We start from the raw sequence: 21,815 nt of genomic DNA on the forward strand, positions 1-21,815 counted from the left end.
AGATCTGATTTATTCAATTAAGAGAAGCATAAGACAGCAGTCACTAAGGCTTTAAAAATTGACACATTTTAGGCTCTTGTGCCAAACATGCCCCATATCTTCCAAAAGCATATGGCTAGTTCTATCCTTAAAGGTGTCCAGTTCAAATCCTCCTAGGTAAAGCACACTAGTTTATGCCAACAGGTTTACTAGGGATACTATCCACAAATGTGACGAAGCATCCCTTGGGTTCCCCTGCAAAGTTTTCCTTGGGGGGAAATATATATTCCAAAAGCTTTTGAAATTTTGACTTAGATACAATCTGAGTGGAAAATTGAAAAAACATTATGAAGGTTATCAGGACTACAGCTTAACATAAAAGAATGCCTGTATTGAGAGTAATGTTACTACAAATGAGACATGCTTTAGAACTAGTTTTCTCACAGTGCAAAAAGTTGAGTAGAAAGAAGCTTCACATAATGTGGCTATCAATAAAGAATGGGAAGCTTTCACACTTAGGAAATTGATGTTACAAAGCAAGTTATTAAAATAATATAGAAATCTTTGTTGTAGAGAGAAACAAACAAAGAAGCCATGAATGTGGAGATAAGTCATGATGTCACCTTGGGGTACTTCTTGGAGCTATGAGCGACCATAGGGTGAGTGGTTCACCTTCCCCTAGTGGTATGCTAGATACAGGGTGAGTGGTTCACCTTCCCCTGTGATACCCCATGTTGAGATATGCATAGGATGAGTGGTTCACCTTTTCCTGCCGATACATCCTACCCATGCAGTCTGGGACTCATAGGAAGTACCTCTCATCTGACCAATGAGTAAGGAAATGAGGATAGAGACCATAGTACTACCGATGGAGGCATCGTGTACTACCGTACTCCCTATGCAATGATGTTTGATATTGATCTAGGATCAATGGAAACTGACTTCGGATCAGTGGAGAGTAGTATGATACACTCTCGATTATGGGAGACTGACTTCGGGTCAGTGGAGAATGGCATGATACATTCTCGATCATTTCTTCTTCATTATTTCTTCATCGTTTAGCAGCGCAAAGCAAAGCAAAGCAAGGATGGTACTGATTGTCAGATGGTTTGGCAAGTGGAGTTCTTCCTAGTTGAGAGGGAGTGTTAAATTTGGCAACTAGGGCCAAACTCCACCTTGGACAGCACATATGATGTAGCTGATATTTTTATTGGATTCCTCTCTCCGAGAGGTGTAGGATTGATCTAAAGATCATCTCATTGTGACATGTACAAATGGAATTATGAATTTATTTTCTTTATGGACAAATTGTTAAGGTCGGACAGCAAACTAATGTAGGCTCAAAAGCCCAACAATCACATCTATTCATCCTCAACATTTGCATCTAAATAGAAGGTGCCTTTGCCTCATTTGGACATCACTCATCTTCTCACACACATCTCTCTCCTCATCTGATTAGGTACAGATTTCTAGGCTCCTTTCTCTCTCCACACGTGCGAAGAAGACATTTTTCTGTTTTAGCATTGACCGAATTTCAAGTAAGTTTGACCAACAACATTGACCTTGTTTGACTGTGATTTTGGTGGGATAATTTATGTTTGGGCAGGCCGCATTTCTGTACATAGAAATCGAGGCAATCCATACTGTTTAACCAGCGTTGACTACAGCATTGAGCTACATTGACCAAGTTTGACTGAGTTTTTCGGCACTGTTTTGGGCTGATTCAGATGACTGTTGGAGGGCAAGTGGACTGGGTTTGACCGAGCTATTTTAGAGGTCAAATTCTGCCCTGTTTACCAGCATTGACTTTCTGATTAGGGCTTTCTGTGGCTGCTGTTTTTTTGGACAGATTTCACTTTGATTGGACAAGTGAATATTGCATATTGTACTCTCCCTCTCTGCTAAACTTTTGAAGAATAATTAGAAGAATTGATCAAAGGGTTTCCCCACATTGGGGTTTGTCCCTGGTTGGCGCCATATCTTGTGTCCTCTTGTCTTGGCTTGTCTTCTACTGTTCTATTTATGTTCTATCTACATTTATTGTCATGTTAATGTGATTGCTAATCTGGAAATTGATATTGGGCTAGTAAGAAAATTGAAGTTGAATGAGTGAGTGTGATGTGATGCCCAAATGAGTTCAACAAATGTCAAGATATATCAGCGTCAAGAGGAGGGTTTTGACCTTCGTGTCAAACCCTTTCAAGCAATGGGGCCGACTTGTTCAAATGAGGCCGACTTGCAAAATAATATTTTTCTTTTTCAATTTTGACCATGAAAATACTGACCGAAGCTACCAATTTTCAACACTCCCTCTTAGTTAGGGAGGTACTTTTCATTCTCTCTCTCAAGATCAATCTCCCCAACCAATCCATTGGTCTCTCACTAATAACATAAGGGAGAGATCAGATGTACAAGTCCCATCATAAAGAAAGATGCATAGCATCAAACTCATCCAATAAGCCAAAACCCAATGGCATCAAGGTCAGCACCCAACTGACCATGGGATCAATCAATGAGGCTAAACTCTCCAACCATATGAAATGGTTTCTCAATCAAGCACAATGACCCAAGAGAGTACTCAAAATCAATCTTCCTGACCAAGCCCACTTGGTCTCTCAATCAAACACAATGACTTAAGGAAGAGAACTCAAAATTAGTGTCCCCAACCAAACCAACTGGTCTCTCAATCAAACACAATGACTTAAGGGATCACTCCAAGCCTCAGAACCAAACTCCCCAACCACATTGGTTTCTTAGTCAATCTCAATGACCCAAGGGAGTAACCAGGACAATCTTCCCGACCATAAACCATGGTCTCTTAGCTAAGCCCAAGGAAGATTGTCAGTCTCATGATGCTATACAATCAATGCTCCCTCTCTCCAAGAGAGGGATTCTCAACCACTCCAAGTTTTTCTTTGAAATAAGCAAACTTCATTCGAGACAATGGCTTTGTCAAAACATTAGCAACCTGCTCATCAGTAGGGATATATTCAAGCCTCACAGCTCCTCTCTAGACAATATTCCGGATGTAATGATACTTGATCTCAATGTGCTTCGACCTGTCATGAAAAATTGGATTTTTAGAAAGTTTTACACAACTTTGATTGTCACAATATACAACGGTCAATTCTAGCACCTGATAAAATAAACTAGCAAACAACTTTTGAAGCCAAACTAATTAAAAAAGGTTGAACAAACAACTATATACTCAGTGTCAACTGTCCTAAGAGAAACAGAAGTTTGCTTCTTACTTGACCATGATATCGTAGCAGCGCCCAAGATAAAACAGAAACCAGAAGTGTTCTTTCTATCTTCAGTGCACCTAGCCAATCAGCATCTGTAAAACCATGCAACTGCCATTCTCCATTAGAGACATATTTCAAACCCATAATGGTGCCACGTAAGTATCTCAATATATGTTTCGCTACAACGTAATGCATATGATGGAGCTCAACCAAGGATTGGCTCAACGTGTTCACAACATAGCAGATATTGGGTCTGGTGTTAACCAGATAGCTTAATGAGCCAATCAATTTACAATACATAAAGGGATCAACCAGATCAGAATGACGATCTTGCAGCGTCTTCAAATTCGTCACCATGGGAGTATCCATGGAGTTGCAGTCCATCATGTCAATTTTTTTAAGGATCTTAATGATGTACTTTCATTGCCCAACAAAAATTTCATCATGCTTTTGCCATATTTCCATATCCAAATAGTAATGCATAAGAGCAAGATCCTTCATTTCAAATACAAACATCAGCTCCCTCTTACACTGCACAATGAGATTCTCAACCCCTGTCAGAAATAAATCATCTACATATTGCGGCAAAATCAAGGGCTCACTTTCAACAAGTTTAAAGTACAAGTTTGGATCAGCATGGCTCTTTTTGAAACCAAGACTCAACAAATAGCTATCATTACGAGAGTACCATGCACGAGGAGCTTACTTAACCCCATACAAGGCTTTCTTCAATTTACAAACATGTGCCTCTCTATTATGAATCTCAAAGCCTTAAGGCTGCTCAATATAAACTTCCTCTTCAATGACTCCATTAAGAAAACCAATTTTAACTTCCATTTGATGCAATTTCCAACATGTAATAGAAACAAGAGCAATAATAGATCTAATAGAAGAACACCTGGCAACAGGTGCAAATGTGTCTTCATAATCTTCTCTCTCTTTCTAATAGAATCCACGGGCCACAAATCTTGCCTTGTACTTCTCAATGCTTCCATCAGTTGCATGCTTGATTTTGTAGATCCATTTGGAAGACACAATAGATTTTGCTTTAGGTCTTAGCATGATTTCCCATACATCATTCTTCAATATGGACCAGTACTCTTCAATCATAGCATCTCTCCAAACTTAATGTTCAATTGTCCCTTCATAGGTCAATAGCTCAAATTCAATGATCTTGCACATTAATGTTGCATAACCTGAATACTTTTTTGGCCTCTTGATTTCTCTGAAGGTGCCACGAGGTGACACAACATATTTCCCTTCAAGTCTTGGCACGATTTCCCATACATCATTCTTCAATATGGACCAATAATCTTCAATCATAGTATCTCCCCAAACTTGATGTTCAGCTATCTCTTCATAGGTGGATGGCTCAGATTCAATGATCTTGCACATTAATGCTTGCTTTCTCATAAGGTTCTTTCAAGCCAAGATGATTTTTTTCTTGTCTCAAGTACAACAACTCTTGGAGATTCAACAAATTCATGTAGTTTATCTTACTCTTTAGGAGGATCTTGTTCCATAGGTTCAAGCCTTTTAGGTTTCCATTCCTCATTCTTAGAAGCCACCTGCATCTCATCATCAGAGTCCAAGTGTGATCCTTTAGACTTCCAGAACGTAGCATCCTCGTCAAAAATGACATCCCTGCAAGTTTCAATTGATCGTTGTCCCGGTACATAAACTCTAAAAGCTTTTGAATTTTCACTACAGCCAACAAAAGTTCCCTTCTTCCCAAAAGGCTCCAACTTTGTTCTTTTCTCCTTGGGCACATGAAGATAAACAAGGCAACCAAAAATTCTCAAATGTTCAACATTGGACTTCTCACCTATGAAGACTTCTTCAAGAGTCTTGTATTCCAAGATTCAGTGTGGACATCTATTTTGAACATAAATGATTTTTTTTTAAGCTTCTCCCCATAGAAACATATGCAGATCCTGATCATGAAGCATGGCTTTAGCAACTTCCATGATAATTTTGTTCTTCATTTCAGCAACACCATTTTGTTGAGGATTGTAGGGAACTATCAGCTCACTCTTAATTCCAGTATGCCTGCAAAAAGCAATCAGCTCCTTGGATTGATCCTTCTTCCTGTAGCAGTTTTAACTTCTGCCTTGAATTGTCGAAATTTTTCAAACACTTCATCCTTGGATTTCAAGAAATAAATCCATGTTTTACGAGAGTAATCATCAATGAAAGTGACACAGTACAAATGTCCACCCAAGGATTTGTTAGTCATAGGTCCACAAACATCAGAATGTTTAAGGTCCAAGATTCCTTTGGACTTACTATCACTACTAGTAAATCTTCTTTGGCATTTTTCCCAAGAGCACATCCTTTGCAAACTCCATCATGTTCAATCTTGATTTTAGGTACACCTTTAACAAAATCCTTCATTCTAGTCAAAGCTTTATAATGAACATGAGCGTACCTTCGATGCCATAGTTCACAAAGATCAGATGTGTTGTGTATCAAGGCTTGAATTGAGCGTCCAAGGAGACGATATAGGCCTCCAATTCATACACCAATGACTTTGGCAGATTCAAAGGAGAAGTCTTTCTTCCATATTAGAACTTCACCATCAACGAAGGCAATTCTATATACTTTGTCTTCAAGAGATGAAATGGACAACAAATTCTTCTTCAAACCAGGAACATATAAAATGTTGTTAATAGAGCCATTACCTCCTAATTCCAATTGGAAAGATGATGAACCAATGCCCTTGACTTCGTACTTTCCATTATCTCCGAGCTCCACCTTTTGAGTTATCTTCTTCTCAACCAATTCAAAGAGATTCTCACAACTTCCAGTCATGTGTCTAGAGGCACCATTTTCTACCAACCAAATTTCATCATGACATGAATAGAACCTATAAAAGCTTAATAAAAGGAATATTCATCATTATCAGAATCCTTCTTCTAGGCCTCCTCTTATATATAAGGTTCATTAATATTAGCAGTAGAAGCATGTTGCTTCCCTTTCCTTTTTTTTATCACCATTTCTTTGAGGAAACCTATTTTGATAGTGTCCATATGCTTCACAAAGGAAACATTGAACATTATACATGTCCCTTCATTCTTGAGGGGGAGGAGGAGGTCTTCTTTGTGGAGCAATTCCTCTTCCTGGAGCAGGTCTTGGAGTAGATCTTGAAGTAGGTCTTCTACCTGTATTTCTTTGAAATCTTCCAAAAGTTCTTCTTCCCTTACTATTCTTTGAGTGGGCTGCAAAGGCTTGAGAATCTTCACTTGGATTTGGAATCTTGCCTTTGGACATGAGCCTAGATTCTTCTTGAGTGAAAGTAGCCCATATCTTGTCACAAGGAGCAGTTTCTCTTCCACTAATGCTTGATGCAAAAGAATCTCAAGAGTCAGGCAAACCATTGAATGCTACAACTACTAGTTCTTTATTAGGTACCTCTTCTTCAATAGCTTTGAGTTGATCTCTTATTTGAGATATTCTCACAAAATATGATGCCACAGGATCATTCTTTGTCATCTTGACATCACAAAGTTGATTCCTTAGACTTACAGATTGATTAATGTTATTCATGGTGTACAATCAAGCGAGAGCCTCATACATTTCCTTGGAAGACATATGATCAGCGATATAAGGTATTAAATGATCTCTACAGATTCCACAATGATGCTCGTAGCCAAGATGTTATCTTCGAACTTGTCTTTCCCTGCTTGATCAGCTGGTTCAATAACCTTTCCTTTCAAAATGCCCAAGACCTTATGTCTTGCAAGAACAAGGTCAATTCTAGTATTCCATGCTCTGAAGTTTGTAGCCCCTTCAAGCTTGTTTTTTGTCTTCATGAAGGAATTCATGATGAAGATGACCAATCAAAGGCAAAAGATGTAGGATCATCAATGCTCTTCAATGCTCTTCAAGATGATTCCGATGCTCTTCAAGGTGATCTCAATGCTCTTCAATGCTCTTTTCCTTCACCAAAGCTCTAATACCATGTTGATTTTCTAGTAGCAAACAAGACTAGAACAAATTTTCAAATTGATAACTACTTCCAATGATACAATTTGACTTATTTAGAGCATTCCAATCATTAAGCAATTATGTTTGAAAATTTCAACCATAAACTTCAATAGAGCAATAGAGATCACAGAAAACAATAAATCAAGAGACATCAAAATTTCTTGGGACAAAACGCCACAAGGGGGAAAACTTGATAATCTTTCCTTATGAGAGAGAATTCAATTCATCAATCGTACATCGGAATACTCCAATCAACATGCCAACCTTGACCTCACCATTTTCCAAGTCAAAACCAGTCAAATAAGAGAGAAAAAGTCAATTCTTGCTCACGGTCAAAATATGCACAAGAGGGTCAAATTTCGCCCCGAGGTTTTTGGTCAAAGGTGTCGAAATTCGACCTGCAATTCCATGGTCAAAGTTCAGTGAAACTTCAAAAGTTGACCTGCGATCAACTCTCAATCAACAACCCAAAAATAGAGACAAAACTTCGATCAAATATCAATCAATGAACCACAGAAATTTCGGCCTCCAAGTCAAGTCAAAAGCTCGATCAAATAACAACAAGAATACCCAAGTCAACGTTGGTCAAAAGAGAGATAAGAGAAGTCAAACTTCACTGAAAACTTCAGTCTTATTTCTCCTTCGCACGTGTGAACATAACTCTTTGATTGGTCGAATGGGTGAGTGTGATGCATAGTTATCAGAACCGGACCGGACGTCGAACCAGTAGACCCTTCAGACAAGGAACCAGTCATAATTGAATGGAAATGATAAAAGAACCAGACCAAAAAACCAGTTGAGCAAAAGTACATAAAATATTCAAATCTTAAAGAAAAACATATATATTCAAGTCGTCCATATAAATTCAAACCATTTATACACATTGCACAAATATGAAAAAATTCTCATTTATATAGCAAGAGTGCTTAATATTATAATTACCAAAATAGCACTTAGTACATGTCTGAAACAAAATACATCAAGATACAGGCTCTAAATGGCCTCTAATGTCCAAAAATAAGCATAGTACTAAATTACTAATTAGAATCAACATCCTCAACCTCCCCCTCATCTTCATCCTGTGAATTAGCAATAGTAGACTAAGGATCTACAGTGGGATCTTGACATTGTTAAACACACATGGATAGTAAAGACAATAGGAAGGATAAAACATTCAGTACATTTTTTATTACCATAAGATATACATTTATAGTACAACATATGACTCTTGGGTTTCAGATCCCAAGGTCTCTTAGACTGCTTAGTCTTTTCGGCTTCCACACTAACCCTTTAGGATTAGGTGTCCAACATTCCCCCCCTTAATCCGAAGGGTTATGTATGAGTCCAAGAAGAGAGCTGTAATACAAAATGTGCAAAAATGCACGGCAGCACTAGGCTGAATGTGCTCTATGAAATGTTGGTATAAAAAAGGGCGGTGGTTTAAGGATGACCACCAACACTGGAACACTTAGTGCAGTTCCCGGAACTCTTCCAAAACTGGCAAGAAACTGAAGTTTTCTGCTAGAGGAAGTGTTCTCAATCTGTGATGGTTTAAGGATGACCAACAACTCTGGAATGCTTAATGCAATTCCTGGAACTCTTCCAAAACTGGCAAGAAGCTGGTGTCTTCTGCTAGAGGAAGTGTCCTTAATCTGTGATGGTTTAAGGATGACCAACAACTCTGCTGGAACTCTTCCAAAACTGGCAAGAAGCTGGAGTCTTCTGCTAGAGGAAGTCCCAGATTGCCAACTGAAGGCATGTTCAGGCATCTTGTCTCTGGCTACAACTCTGAAACTGGTGTGGCAGGTTGTGGCTCAGGCTCGCTTGATGTGACTTTGAAGCTTGTAGATGACCATCATTTCCCCCCTGTCAGATACAAGGTGAGAAGATGGAGAAAACTCAACTGCAAGACTGTTCAATATTCTGGAACAAGTTCTGACATGTGTTTGGAATATCTTCTTAGCTGTTGATGCCCATTGCCAAGAAGCGATCCATCCAAGATGAATCTTTGTTCTTGCAGGACGTTTGTTTTTGAAGCATCTGTGTGAAGAATGGCTGGTTTTATGACAGTGCTTACATGGATGAAGATCAAAACAGTGATCTTTCAAATGGCCAACTCGGTCACAGTGTTGGCATTTCACGATCTGTTGTTTTTGTTGTTGTTGTTGCTGTGGAAGAGGGGCAGAATCTGGAACAGCTGAAGCTGAACTGTCATGAAGAGCAGGTGAACTGTCATAAATGAATCCAGCACTCTGAAACTGAATGGGCTTGGCATAGTCTGGAATATGAAAGGACAAGTCCTTGTCATATCCAAGACCAGTGCTGTGCTTGTTGTGGACAAGCTGTTCCCAAGGTTTGATGATGGGCTTGGGAAGTGCAGACTGAGTTTCTGCATCTGCATGTACACTTGCTGCTTTATTGGGTACTGGATCTGAATGAACTTGAACAATATTGACTTGCTGTTTATGGGAGTCTGCTTCATTGTTCTGAACAGAAACAGGTTCAGAATGACTCCTTCGTTTTAATTCTTCTTGCTGCAATTGTGATTCAAGCTGCAAAAACTCTATCTTTTCTTGTGCATATTGTAAACATGTCTGAATTTCTGAGAGAGATCCTTTGCTGATTTGGAATGTTTCATGATTCGAGGAATATATCAGAGTTTTTAATAACTCTAATATTTCAGTAATTCGAGGCATATTCTTCATTGTCAAAATTACACCCCTTTAAAAGACTGATTACAACTATGACTCAATGAGTAAAAGTAACACCCACTCACAGTACAGTACAAAGACACAGAAAAATCCTTTGTAAATGTGCAGCAGATGAATCAAGGAACAGAACCTATAATGAGTTTTAAATACAGTTTCACAACTGGGGCAGCAGCAACTGCAAACTTGCTTGGATCCTTCAAATACTCCTTCGCTTTTGAATCAGAAATGATGGCTAACAAAACTCCAATAATTATAACATTGTCATGGACAGGACTTGAATACTCATATGCTTTGACACGGGTACAAATTAATATTCTCTCATCTTGCCACTAGTTTGTTTCAGCATTGGAGATACCAGATTTCTGCTTCTCGCTGGTCCGATCTATTGGCTGGAATGGCTGGAAATTTAGTGAGCTCAACCTGTAGCAGAGTCGGTTTACAGAGGCAAAGTCATTCGGTCTTCTGCACGGAGATCAACGCACAGACCAGCTTATGCACAGTCTCACAGTGAGCAACAATGCATAAAATCCAACAGTTTATTACAAGAAAGAAAGAGATGTTTTCCGTATACAGTGAAAAACGTTTGACAAATAAATTCCCACTGAGAGCTGAGAAGGTAGACTTTATAAAAATAGAACAAGAAGTTCAATTGCTGAGCATGAAGTGTATGATGCAGTGATATTGAAGACAGTGTAATACACCAATGTAATACACCAGAACAGTGCAAAAGAATACAGCCACAATTACGATTTCCCAGGAAGACTATAGGACACTTCAATATCAAAGGATCCAGAATGCTGCACTGAAGAGATAAAAAAACTCGCAAATCATTATGATAAACATTTAGATTTGCTTTACAGAAAAAAAAAAAATCGTCTTCACTGATCTGTTATGTAAATATCAAACAATACTGAAAGCCGACTGAAGTGTTGATGAAACATGCGAAGCAATAGTCCGAGATGCAAAATTTTGAGATAATCAATGTTGAGCTTGATTAAGGCTACAATCCCCAATGCCACCCACACAACAGCTGTGAGATAAAGCGTCCACCAAAAGAGCCATGAATCTTTTTTGTTAATCCGGGATAATGACTCCTGATCTAGGGCTTCAAACTTCCAGACGTTGTCCCCTTGCTCACTGATCTCATTCCACCATCTTAGGCCAACTAATATCCTTCCACTAACATTCTTGACCACCCAAAAATCAAGAGCAGCCAGAAAGACCGTGACCACAAAAATTATCACAAAGGAATTCACAAACAAGGAAAACAAGACATAGAAAGCAATTGCAGCTCCTTTGAATAGTACGTGAAAGAGACACATCAATGGATTTGCATAATTCTCCCGGCAGGCTCTGCCCCTTTAACGTTGCGCTTTTTAAAATTAAGTTGCTCGCGTTTCTTCCTTTTCTCAATCCCTCTGCTGTTCGTTCTTTCCTTAAATACTCTACGACGTCTTAACCTCAGACTGTACATCAAGCACAGAAATGTCTCGCTTAGTGGAGCCACTGGTGGCGGCGAGCGTGATCGGAGATGTTCTGGATATGTTCGTGCCAGGCGTTGATCTCATTGTTACCTACGCTACCAGCCAGGTCAACAATGGCTACGAGCTGAAGCCCTCAGCAGTTGCATTGTTTCCTCGCGTCGACATTGGGGGTGAGGACCCCGGCAACTTTTACACTCTGGTAATTGGCAGAGACTGCTAATTATACGACTCTACAACACATAGATTGCAGAAGTTGAACGCATCCACGACAGACCAGGTCATAAAACAGGCCAAGAAATTCATCTAGAGGAGCGGGGGTACCGGAGTTCTGCTGCAACTGGTTGCCTCTTCAATGTTAACTCCTCCATTCTTCTCTGCATCGGGAATCGACTGAGCAAAGATTGGAACATGAACGAGAGTCACAAAAGACTTAAAAGAGGTTTTATCATCTGCACCGTAGCACCTTTTGATATCTAACTCAACAATGCGTTTACATCCTGAAGCAGTTGCAGAAAAACCAGCTGAGGAAATCCCGGAACAAATTAAATGGAGCGAGAGCGTTATGCAGATGCGTTATGGACAGAGGGGGTGAGCGTTATGCAGATGCGTTATTCAACGTAGCAGATGCATTTTGAAAATGATGCGTTATGACATATTCGTAGATGACAAATGCGTTATTCAACTAAGTTTGAATTCAATGGTAGCTCCGGAGGGCCAGCGTCCAAAGTAATGGTGGCTGACTCGAATATCCCCAAGTTCTGGAGACGCGCATTGGCAGCGGCCTGTCCAGTGTTTGCTTCAGAGTTGCTTCATGCAGTCAATACAACCACCGCACCACAGGTTTCGAATTCAACTCGCATGATGGAGCCTTCATAAAAATAAATATCGACCTTCAGCAGCTACAGCGGCCGGAGGGTCAGTGGTTAACGAGTTCTCCGATCGATCCCATCTTAGCTTCTGCACGAATAATCACACTAGCGGCCTCTCAGAGTGATTAATCGATTCCAGATTTGTCAACTGCATCAAATACCAATCTCTCTGTATGGCGTCTCAATCAAAAGCTTCAATCAAAACCTATCCTCAACTGGGCTCTTAAAATTCGCTCTACGGTTTGCAAATCTTCAACCAGCCACAACATTATAAATATCTATTACGGTTTTAATCCCTCGCATTACCGAAACAGTAGAAATGCAATAGAGAATGGCCTTAAAAGAAATGCAATAGAGAATGGCCCTGACAAGGCAGCCAGTCAAACGCCATTTCTCAATATTGTGGTGGCTTAGCCGAAACAAAAGCTTAGTCTCTCAGATGCAGAAACTCAAGAATGCGCAGATGCGTTGGAATATGGAGCAGCGAATTCAGGCAAAAAATGCGCAGATGCGTTGGAATATGGAGCAGCGAATTCAGGCAAAAAATGCGCAGATGCGTTGGAATATGGAGCAGCGAATTCAGGCAAAAAATGCGCAGATGCGTTGGAATATGGAGCAGATTACTACAGAGGAATAATGACTGAGCAGACTCAGAATGGCAGGACAGAAAATGGCAGAGGCAGCATGTCAGGAGCGCTGGAATTTATGGGAGAGAACGTTTCGATTCTAGAACTGATAGAATGTTTTGATTACAACAGCCACTGAATGGTCTCCAGCAGCGTAACACACCATTACACTCATGAACCGCACCATATACCATTCAAATGATTTAAAAACAAGGCAATATCAAGCATCAACCATTCAAATGTTATTATTCAAAAGCATTCCAACGAACATATATACCAGCATATAATCGGTCTTCAAAATATATTTGCCATCACCATCTTACATATACAACCAGTGTATAATCGATGCGTAGGTTTACATAGCCCACAAAAAAACAAGTGGCTCACAAAGGATTGAGCAGATTATGAACGAACTTGCTCCGATACCATGTTAAACACACATGGATAGTAAAGACAATAGGAAGGATAAAACATTCAGTACATTTTTTATTACCATAAGATATACATTTATAGTACAACATATGACTCTTGGGTTTCAGATCCCAAGGTCTCTTGGACTGCTTAGTCTTTTCGGCTTCCACACTAACCCTTTAGGATTAGGTGTCCAACAGACATGATTCCCTGGCCTTGAAGGTGGAGTTGGAAGTGGCTACAAGCCCATCCAAGAAATATCTTCATTGTCAAATGTTGGTTCCAGGGTCTCCACAGCCCACTCTAATGATGGATCAAAGTCATCCAAAGTTATGTTGCTTGATTCAGGTGTCTTGTTTAGCAATTGGCTTCACCTCAACCTGAGGTTGTATTGAACATAAACCATGTCATTCAACCGTTTTTGCTCCAAACGGTTCCTCTTCTTGGTGTGTATTCACTCAAAAACACTCCAATTCCATTCACACCCCGAAGCCCCGAAAAAATATTAAAAAAATAAAAATAAAATCATTTAAATAGGCCCCACGCATGAGTTGTTAGGCGGTTGCACTAAACCTGACGGTTCAGTACCAGTTTGGCAAAAATGGTCGGTTTAGTACCGAACCGGTTGGTTTCATAATAGAACCAACCGTTTCAATACCAAACCGGTTGGTTCTGTAACAGAACCAGTCGGTCTGGTACCGAACTGGTTGGTTCTGTAATAGAATCGGTCGGTTCAGTACCGAATCGACCATTTCCAATCTGTTGCACCAGTGTCAACCCTTTTAAGGTTGAAAATGATCGGACCAGCCAGCCCAAACTGGTTCGATCTGATCCTGATAACATCGGTGTGATGTGATGCCCAAATGAGGTCAATGAATGTCAATATATATGAGTCAAGAGGAGGGTTTGACCTAGGGTCAACCGTCAAACCCCTTCAAGTGGTGGGGCTGACTTGTTCAAATGAGGTCGACTTGAACAGCGTGAAAATAATAATTTTATTCTTCAAATTTGACCATGAAAATACCAACCAAAGCTACCAATTTTCAACAAAACCAACCAAATATAGCAAAAAGCAATTTTCAAAAGGAATTGTAAGTATCTTGTAAGTATGCATAGACCGAAGAAAGATATTAAACAAAGTTACTCAAGGGATGGCCTCTCCAAATCCAACCATGGCTTATTAACCATAAGGACCTCCTTGAACAAAGTCCACTTAAGTGTATCACTTCTTTCTCTAACCCCGATCGTCTTTCAACTACAAGTAATTAGTAGAAATTCAAGATACGACACTAGATCTATAAGACTATAAACCTCCTCTCCCTCTTCAAATAGCAAACTTCCTCCCATGAGACTCTTGAGGAAATATAGCTCTCAATCTTGACAAAGGTCTCAACTCATCTCTCAATATATGCTAGGCCAATAGCTGCCCCCCCCTGGAGCACAATTTATCAACACCATGTTCTTTCAAGCGACCATGAGTGTTAAAAGTAGTGGTCGATTGTTCCAAACTTCCTGCCAACGACAATCCAACCCTCTTAAATCTATACTCTCCTCAAAGGACATTGTCAAAGAATGTATTGGCTACTTCTATGTGGTCGATTCTATAGGCAAATTTCCTTCCACTTTCTCTTTTGCATCAACCTTTTTTTCTAATATGGCTGCATGGGCCTCCTCCTCTCATTCTACACCCTCTATGGATGATGTGTAACCCTTTATTTTATTAATTCTAGCGTTTTTTTTACTTCTCTCATTTAGTAATTAGTGTTAGCTTATGCTTTTATTTCTAACATTTACCATGTAGGAGTTGCATTGACATTTCTACAATGCCATTATTGATTGTACTTTTGACTCCCAATGACCTATCATTTTAGTCATTCATGGACAGTTATGAAACATATCTATCTTATCTTCAAGCATTATGTTAGAACCCTGACAAATATCATTAGCAATGTTGCAAACATCTTGATTTTATCGCGAAATCGAGATTTTTTGGCCTGGCCGACGTTTGCTCATTTTGACCAATATTTTGGTGGTATCTTAATTTTGCCAATTTTTACAATTTTTTTGTTTTCCGAACCCTTTCCAATTTTATTCCAATGCCGATGTTTGCAACATTGATCATTAATGAAGGAGATTCTCGATTAGTGGGATATGAAGAGACAATTTTTAGGCATATGCATAAAGGATGGTTTAAGAAGAAAGGTAAAACATCTTTTAAGCATATGCACAAATTTTAGGAATCTATTATTAGGAGATCAAGTCATAGCTTCTCACATGTTAGGGTGTCATCACAAGGATGGACATGTAAAACTCCAATACCAAAACATGGATTAGGAAATCCAAGTGTCAGCAATTGGCATTGTTTCAGGATCAAAAACAAACATCAGGAGCTTGCACCTGAAAGGGCTAAAACCACTAAATACACTCACCAAGCCCTGAAATATTACTTGATTTATTTATACAAGAGGTTAATTGGCCAAAACAAAATCTGGTAGAAGAAATCTGATCTCTACCAAAAATCAAAGATCTATTAACTCAACATTTGGTTATAGACAACCCATATTTAAGTCATGAATGGGAAGAAAATAACAGATAGATTAGTTTGATGGAATCTGGCTCAAGTAAAGTTAGATTCAACTTCTTCTCTCATGCAAAGGAAGTGGGCCATCCTTGAGGGGAGCAGGATAAGTAATCCAAGAACTTAACACCAACCTTTTGTTTAAATATGGACTTCTGCTTATGTAATTTATGGAACCCAAAGGCTTTCCTCGTAAAATGCTCGTATTTATGCAAGATTGATTATTCCATTCAATATGACTGCCAGAAACTGAAATATTTGCCTCAAAAACTTCACGAGAGACAATCCAACAGCACTTAAGGGAGTGCCAAAAGCATCGCATGTGAAATCGACTTAAATATTAGAAATGGGACGTTCACACCACTTATGGCAAATTGTACAGTTTAACAATTGATTTTGAGGAACATCTGCATGTCCATTGCTTCACATTGGTGTATATAATGAGGAGCCAACTGCATTGAAACAAAATATAGCACTGATCTCAAACAACTTACAAAAAAAATCTTTAGTGGCACAAACTCTCCCAGTGTCTGTATCAGAGCTTAGAAGAAGTTTGGATACTCCTTTCAGGACTATCTGCTATATGCCACTTGTCTTTGGTAAACTTCAACAGCATATTACACTATTTAAACGGAAAATCAGATACAGTTGCGGCATATAGACTGAAAAATTAAGAGTGAAATGCATATAGACACTGATACCATTGAACAGACAATATGTTACCAATAGGCAGATTGTTTTTAATAACCTAAAGGAGGACAGAAGACCAACCTAAATATGATTTAAGGGCCTTTTGAAGATTGACATACTTCTTTCCCGCGGACTCTTTTAGCATGCATTCGAAAGACCGGGTAACAAAGCTACCTGCAGCTCCAGCCATTGAATTAAATTAAGCAAATGTTATTTTCAGCCTCTTCCTCTTGGGAGTGTTGTTGTTACATTGCCCCTATTTCTGAGTGTGTCGTTCCATCATCCAACCTACACAACGAAAACAGATATATTCAGTTGTTGACTACAGTGGAAACCAAATGTAAAACCCACTCAACTCGATCTTTACATGACATAGGCGTAATGAACTAGTCTAATAGAGGCATGCTAACTCAGAAACAGGAGATGATAAAAAATAATAATGGAAATTGGAACATTGTTTCCTGCCACAGAATCGGCATGCATAAAATTTCCACAAAATCCATCCAAAAACTGAGAACTTATGGCAAAAGAACATATCACAAGTGTTCTGTGCCCTCTTTAACACATGTACCGTGAGGAAGTAGAGGAGGCCAAATGTATCAGGATTCCAATTGTGTGGGATATAAAAACAGAAACGTGGGAAAACAAGCCTGCCAATTCACAAAATTTTACTTTAAACAATAGAACATGTTGAGGATAGTAATGATGAAAACAAAGCCTGCATGAAGATCAAGCGCCTTTAACTTGCACTGAGATTCAGATTCGCCGCATTTTCTAATTTTATGAAAACAATCAAGAATATTTTGGGTCTACAGCTAAAAGACTACGGTTTGTCTTTTCCAGAAATTACTTGGAAACTTATATAGTCCAGAGGCTTTTCAAATCCAAATCTCAACATTGTACCTGTAGCTTTGATTGCTCCAGTTTGGTATGGATTTATTTCCGTTGGCCTGCGTACAATCAATCTTTTGGTGCTTTATGATTCCATAGGAACTGACCCATCCTAAAGGTAGGCTAAAACTTGACATTTTAAAGCAATCACCCCTCGAATTCTTGAAACATGATTTGTTTCACGCTTGTGAAAAAAATATGCAGCTTTCACTGCAAGCAATAACTCTTCTAGACATATTTCCACGACAATCCTGTTCATCCATTCCGAATACGTCTAAGTTCCCCCACTTGTGCGATTAAATCTGAACACGTGCAGGAACCTTAATGGTAGTGTTACGTGAGGTGCCCCCAAAAGTTCAAAATATTCTAGGCAATGTCCCATCAGCGTTTTGATAGACCAATTATCAGGATCATAGAATGATCTTCTCTTTAATGAAGGGGTCCAAGGGCTACCAGTTTAAGATGTGATCAATTGTTAGTTCCCAACTAGCTGTCGCTAGTTCAATTGCCATTATAAGCACCGATAGGATCTAAAATCACTCGGGTGGATGAAATGCCGCGCTTTCGGGGGCACCAAACACGCAGATCCACCGAAAATCCAGCCCCAGCACAGAGATCTGGATCGGTGCTACCGTCGCAGAAACAGTGCCAATTTCTAAAACAATGCCGTTTACGAAGGAAGGATCTACGATCTATAACCCCTAGGGTTTACCACAAAAGCACCCAAAACCCCAAATTTACCACCTCTACAGTTTAATCATTTTTTTCCCTGGTAATTGATCCCATTCCAGTCCACACAGTTATACCATGGCGGCAAAAGCTCATTCGATGAGAAAATAAAAGTAGAGAAAGAACTCAAAAATAAATTGAATTGTGAAAAAGAGAAAAGCAAAGAGAGTGAAAAATACCTTCGAATCCCAACAACTTGAAGTGCAGAGGATCCGGGGAGGCGTGGGAAGATGGCCAAAGGACGGCTGGCAGAATTATGTAAATGGGAGACGCTTATTGATCTCACATGCATGTGTTGCAATCAAACCAAACTGAAGCCTCGTTTGTTTGTTTGTTTCAGATAAGCACCTGTTCATTGCTTTGGATAATCGAAATGCCGATTTTTACCCGTAGCATCCGACCTGTTATGACAATTTAGTATACTCCTTTAACTTCCAAAAAGAGTTTTATTTGAGCCACTGTTTTGACTTCGGCACGTCCGGAGCCTAAATAGTTTAGGCTTGTTAAGCCAAGCCTCGCCTCGCCTCGCCTGTGGCAAGTGAATAGTTAAAATGCATCTATAATTCAGAATGACAAAAAAAACCACAACCTATCAAATTTAACCAACCAGGTTTCTGTGAAGGATCAATCAAAATGCCTGCCCCTTACTAAATGCGCGGTGTTTAGGTATGGCGAGCCCCATATTTGCAGGAGGTCATTGGCTGAAGCGTATTGTTTTAACCTGCCGCTATTTTTGAAGTGCCAAATTGAGAATCATTGCTGAATCAGTGGAATATATAACCTTCGCATTGAAGATGATGTTTGCAACAATTACACCAAGAAGAATTGAGAGCTTGCGCACATTTAATGTTAGTTGGGTGCTGAAAGAGCCCAGGGAAATATTGATGCTTCTAGCACACTCTCAACTTTCCTTTGTTTTTTCAACCTATTCTAATTAACTAAAGTTATCAGGGGCTATGTGCTAAATTGAGAATCATTGCAGAATGGATGGAATATATAACCTTCGCATTGAAGGGAAAACCCCATATATTGCATGCTATGAAGATGATGTTTGCAACAATTACGCCAAGAATAATTGAGAGCTTGCCCACATATGCGCACATTTAATGTTAGTTGGGTGCTGAAAGAGCCCAGGGAAATATTGATGCTTCTAACACACTCTCAACTTTCTTTTGTTTTTTCAACATATTCTAATTAACTAAAGTTATCGGGGGCTATGTGCTAAATTGAGAATCATTGCAAAATCGGTGGAATATATAACCTTCGCATTGAAGGGAAAACCCCATATATTGCAGGGTATGAAGATGATGTTGGGAACAATTAGGCCAAGAATAATTGAGAGCTTGCTCACATATGCGCACATTTAATATTAGTTGGGTGCTGAAATAGCTCAAGGAAATATTGATGCTTCTAACACACTCTCAATTTTCCTTTGTTTTTTCAACATATTCTAATTAACTAGTTATTAGGGGTTATGGGGAAGAATTATTGAGCAGCTGGGTTTGATTTGGCTGGAGGTTTTTGTCCAACCATTGAGCAGTGTGGTGAGCAGTGCCAAAAGTATGGTCAGCAATATGAGCAGAGCATAGCACTGTGAGCAGTGTGGGCAGCAGTGAGAGCAGCGAGCAATGAACAGTGAGCAGTGAGTAGTGTGAGCGCAGGGAATTTTTATGCAGCAGAAGTATCGAGCAGCGAGCAAGCAGCAGCAAATGCATTCAAACATGACAAAGGAACGAGAAATTTCAGAACATGTGGAAACAAATGATTTAGGACAAGTGAAAATTGCCTTGTCCGCCAACGTTGGGAAGTGGGTTTGGGTCAATGCCAAACAATATTGCCTCATCCGCCAAAGCTGGGAAGTGGGTTTGGGCGATGCCAAACAATATCGGGGCATTTTAAAATGAAGAATAGCCCGTCTAAAATATTTGTGAGCAAAGCACTCTCTAATATGGTAGAGAAGAGAAGTTATAATTTCTTTTATAACATTTGATTTAGTCAAAATAAAATTAAATAAATAATTAAAAAAAAAATTAACAACAAATTATAATTAATAATTAAACTAATTTAGATCCATCTTAAATGGGAATCTACCAAGCGGCCAAAAAGATCAAATCCAAAAATTCTCTTATTATAATATTTGAAAGGAAGATAATTCATTTATAAAAACAATAATTATTTATTATTTTGATATATTTGTTTTAATCTAAACTAAATTTATATTTTTTTAAGTTTATTAATGTTACATAATATAAACTAGTCACATTATGCTTAATCCATATTTGAGTATATTATAGAGTGCCCCTTGATTTGTTTAGGTGCAAACAAGAGTATACAAATCTTTTCAAATCTTATTTCCTCAACATTTTAAAAAGTATATATTTATTTTAATCTCAAACTTATTAAACATAGATAATGATTAAAAATATAAAGAATCCAAAGCATAAACATTTGTATGACAAAATAAATTTGAAGTCCAACACGATATATTTTTATCCAGTATAATTAAGATCAAAGTATTACATTTTTATGTTAAATTAATCTTAAAAGAATAAAGTTCTATAATAGTGAAGGCCACTACACCACATATTGGAGACTGAGATGTTGATTTTTTTTATCCATTTGCATCTCATATAGGTAGGTGTCCCACATCTTCCCAACCTTTTTAACAGTGCAATAAAATATATCACACATTTATATTGGAGAATTTTGCTACTATGACATAGCATCTCTCTTTATTCTTCTCAAGATGCATTAAAATTTGAGCATATTCTTTTGCACATGTATCCAATCCCCCTCTTTCTTTGGATGTAATGCATAGCTTATGGACAACTTGAGACCATTGGAACTTAGAAACTTGTATGCTGTGACATCAGTTTTGTGTAATTGGATTTTGGAGTAAACCATTATTTGGAATAGCATGTATATGTATCAACTAATAATTTGTTGTCAAATGAATTTCACTTATTAGATGGATCTAAAAACTGGACGTTGGTGGTATGTTATGGTAAGTACTCTACCCAGGATTGATTATATATTTTCAATTAAAAAAATAAACATGTTTTAAATGTTCAACAATTTTTGTTGAAACCTCCACAATTGTAGTTGTCAAAGTATTATATTTTAAAAATATTTATTTTTTAGTTGATATGCCTACAAGTTAGATTAAAGTGTATAATCTCTAAATAATACACCAAGGTGAAAATTATTTTAAATTTTCAATAAAACTCTTTTGCCTAAAAGCATAAGCTACTTAGATACAATATTGTATTCAATGTCACTTTAATACAAGTTAGTTTTTTTATTTTTATATATTGATTTCACTACATTTTAGAAGGAAGGATTTGATCAGAGCATGCTTTTTCCACATTTAATACTTATAAGTGTTTTCTCTTTAAGAATGTAAAAATATAGGAAATCCGATAACATGATGTTAAGAGATCTACAATGTTCATTTATTATAATTCTAGTCTTTTAATTTTTAAAAGGTTCAAATACTATACATTCAATCTTATTAATATTAGTGTATATCCCATGATCTAAAGCAATGCTAAAATATATAAGGTAAAATGTACTTTATCTTTAGATCCACTAGTACATATTAGATTAAGCAAATCA

The 21,815-nt window shown here is 38.3% G+C and overlaps 1 protein-coding gene and 1 pseudogene across 2 annotated transcripts in view; both read right to left on the minus strand.

Annotated features, from left to right (window-relative positions):
- The window catches only part of LOC149168245 (brefeldin A-inhibited guanine nucleotide-exchange protein 5-like), a 287,450-nt gene extending 268,195 nt beyond the window's left edge, over positions 1–19,255 (minus strand). The window contains exons 1-3 of one of the 2 annotated variants that reach the window (XM_089428172.1): positions 18,808–19,255; positions 18,380–18,729; positions 16,662–16,868 (exon numbers count right to left, since the gene is read on the minus strand). In XM_089428172.1, the coding sequence (XP_089284298.1) occupies positions 16,662–16,770 (109 nt within the window). In that variant the 5' untranslated portion in view covers positions 16,771–16,868; positions 18,380–18,729; positions 18,808–19,255. The remainder of the gene's footprint in view (positions 1–16,661; positions 16,869–18,379; positions 18,730–18,807) is intronic. The other variant, XM_089428173.1, reaches the window with a different exon arrangement.
- LOC149168247 (Golgi apparatus membrane protein-like protein ECHIDNA pseudogene) lies at positions 10,823–11,396 on the minus strand (annotated as a pseudogene).
- Positions 19,256–21,815: the final 2,560 nt, after the last annotated feature.

The sequence above is a fragment of the Pinus tabuliformis genome, chromosome 4_2 (genome assembly GCF_031772625.1).
Source record: "Pinus tabuliformis cultivar Carrire ecotype Pingquan chromosome 4_2, CPIR1, whole genome shotgun sequence".
Classification (NCBI taxonomy): Eukaryota; Viridiplantae; Streptophyta; class Pinopsida; order Pinales; family Pinaceae; genus Pinus; species Pinus tabuliformis.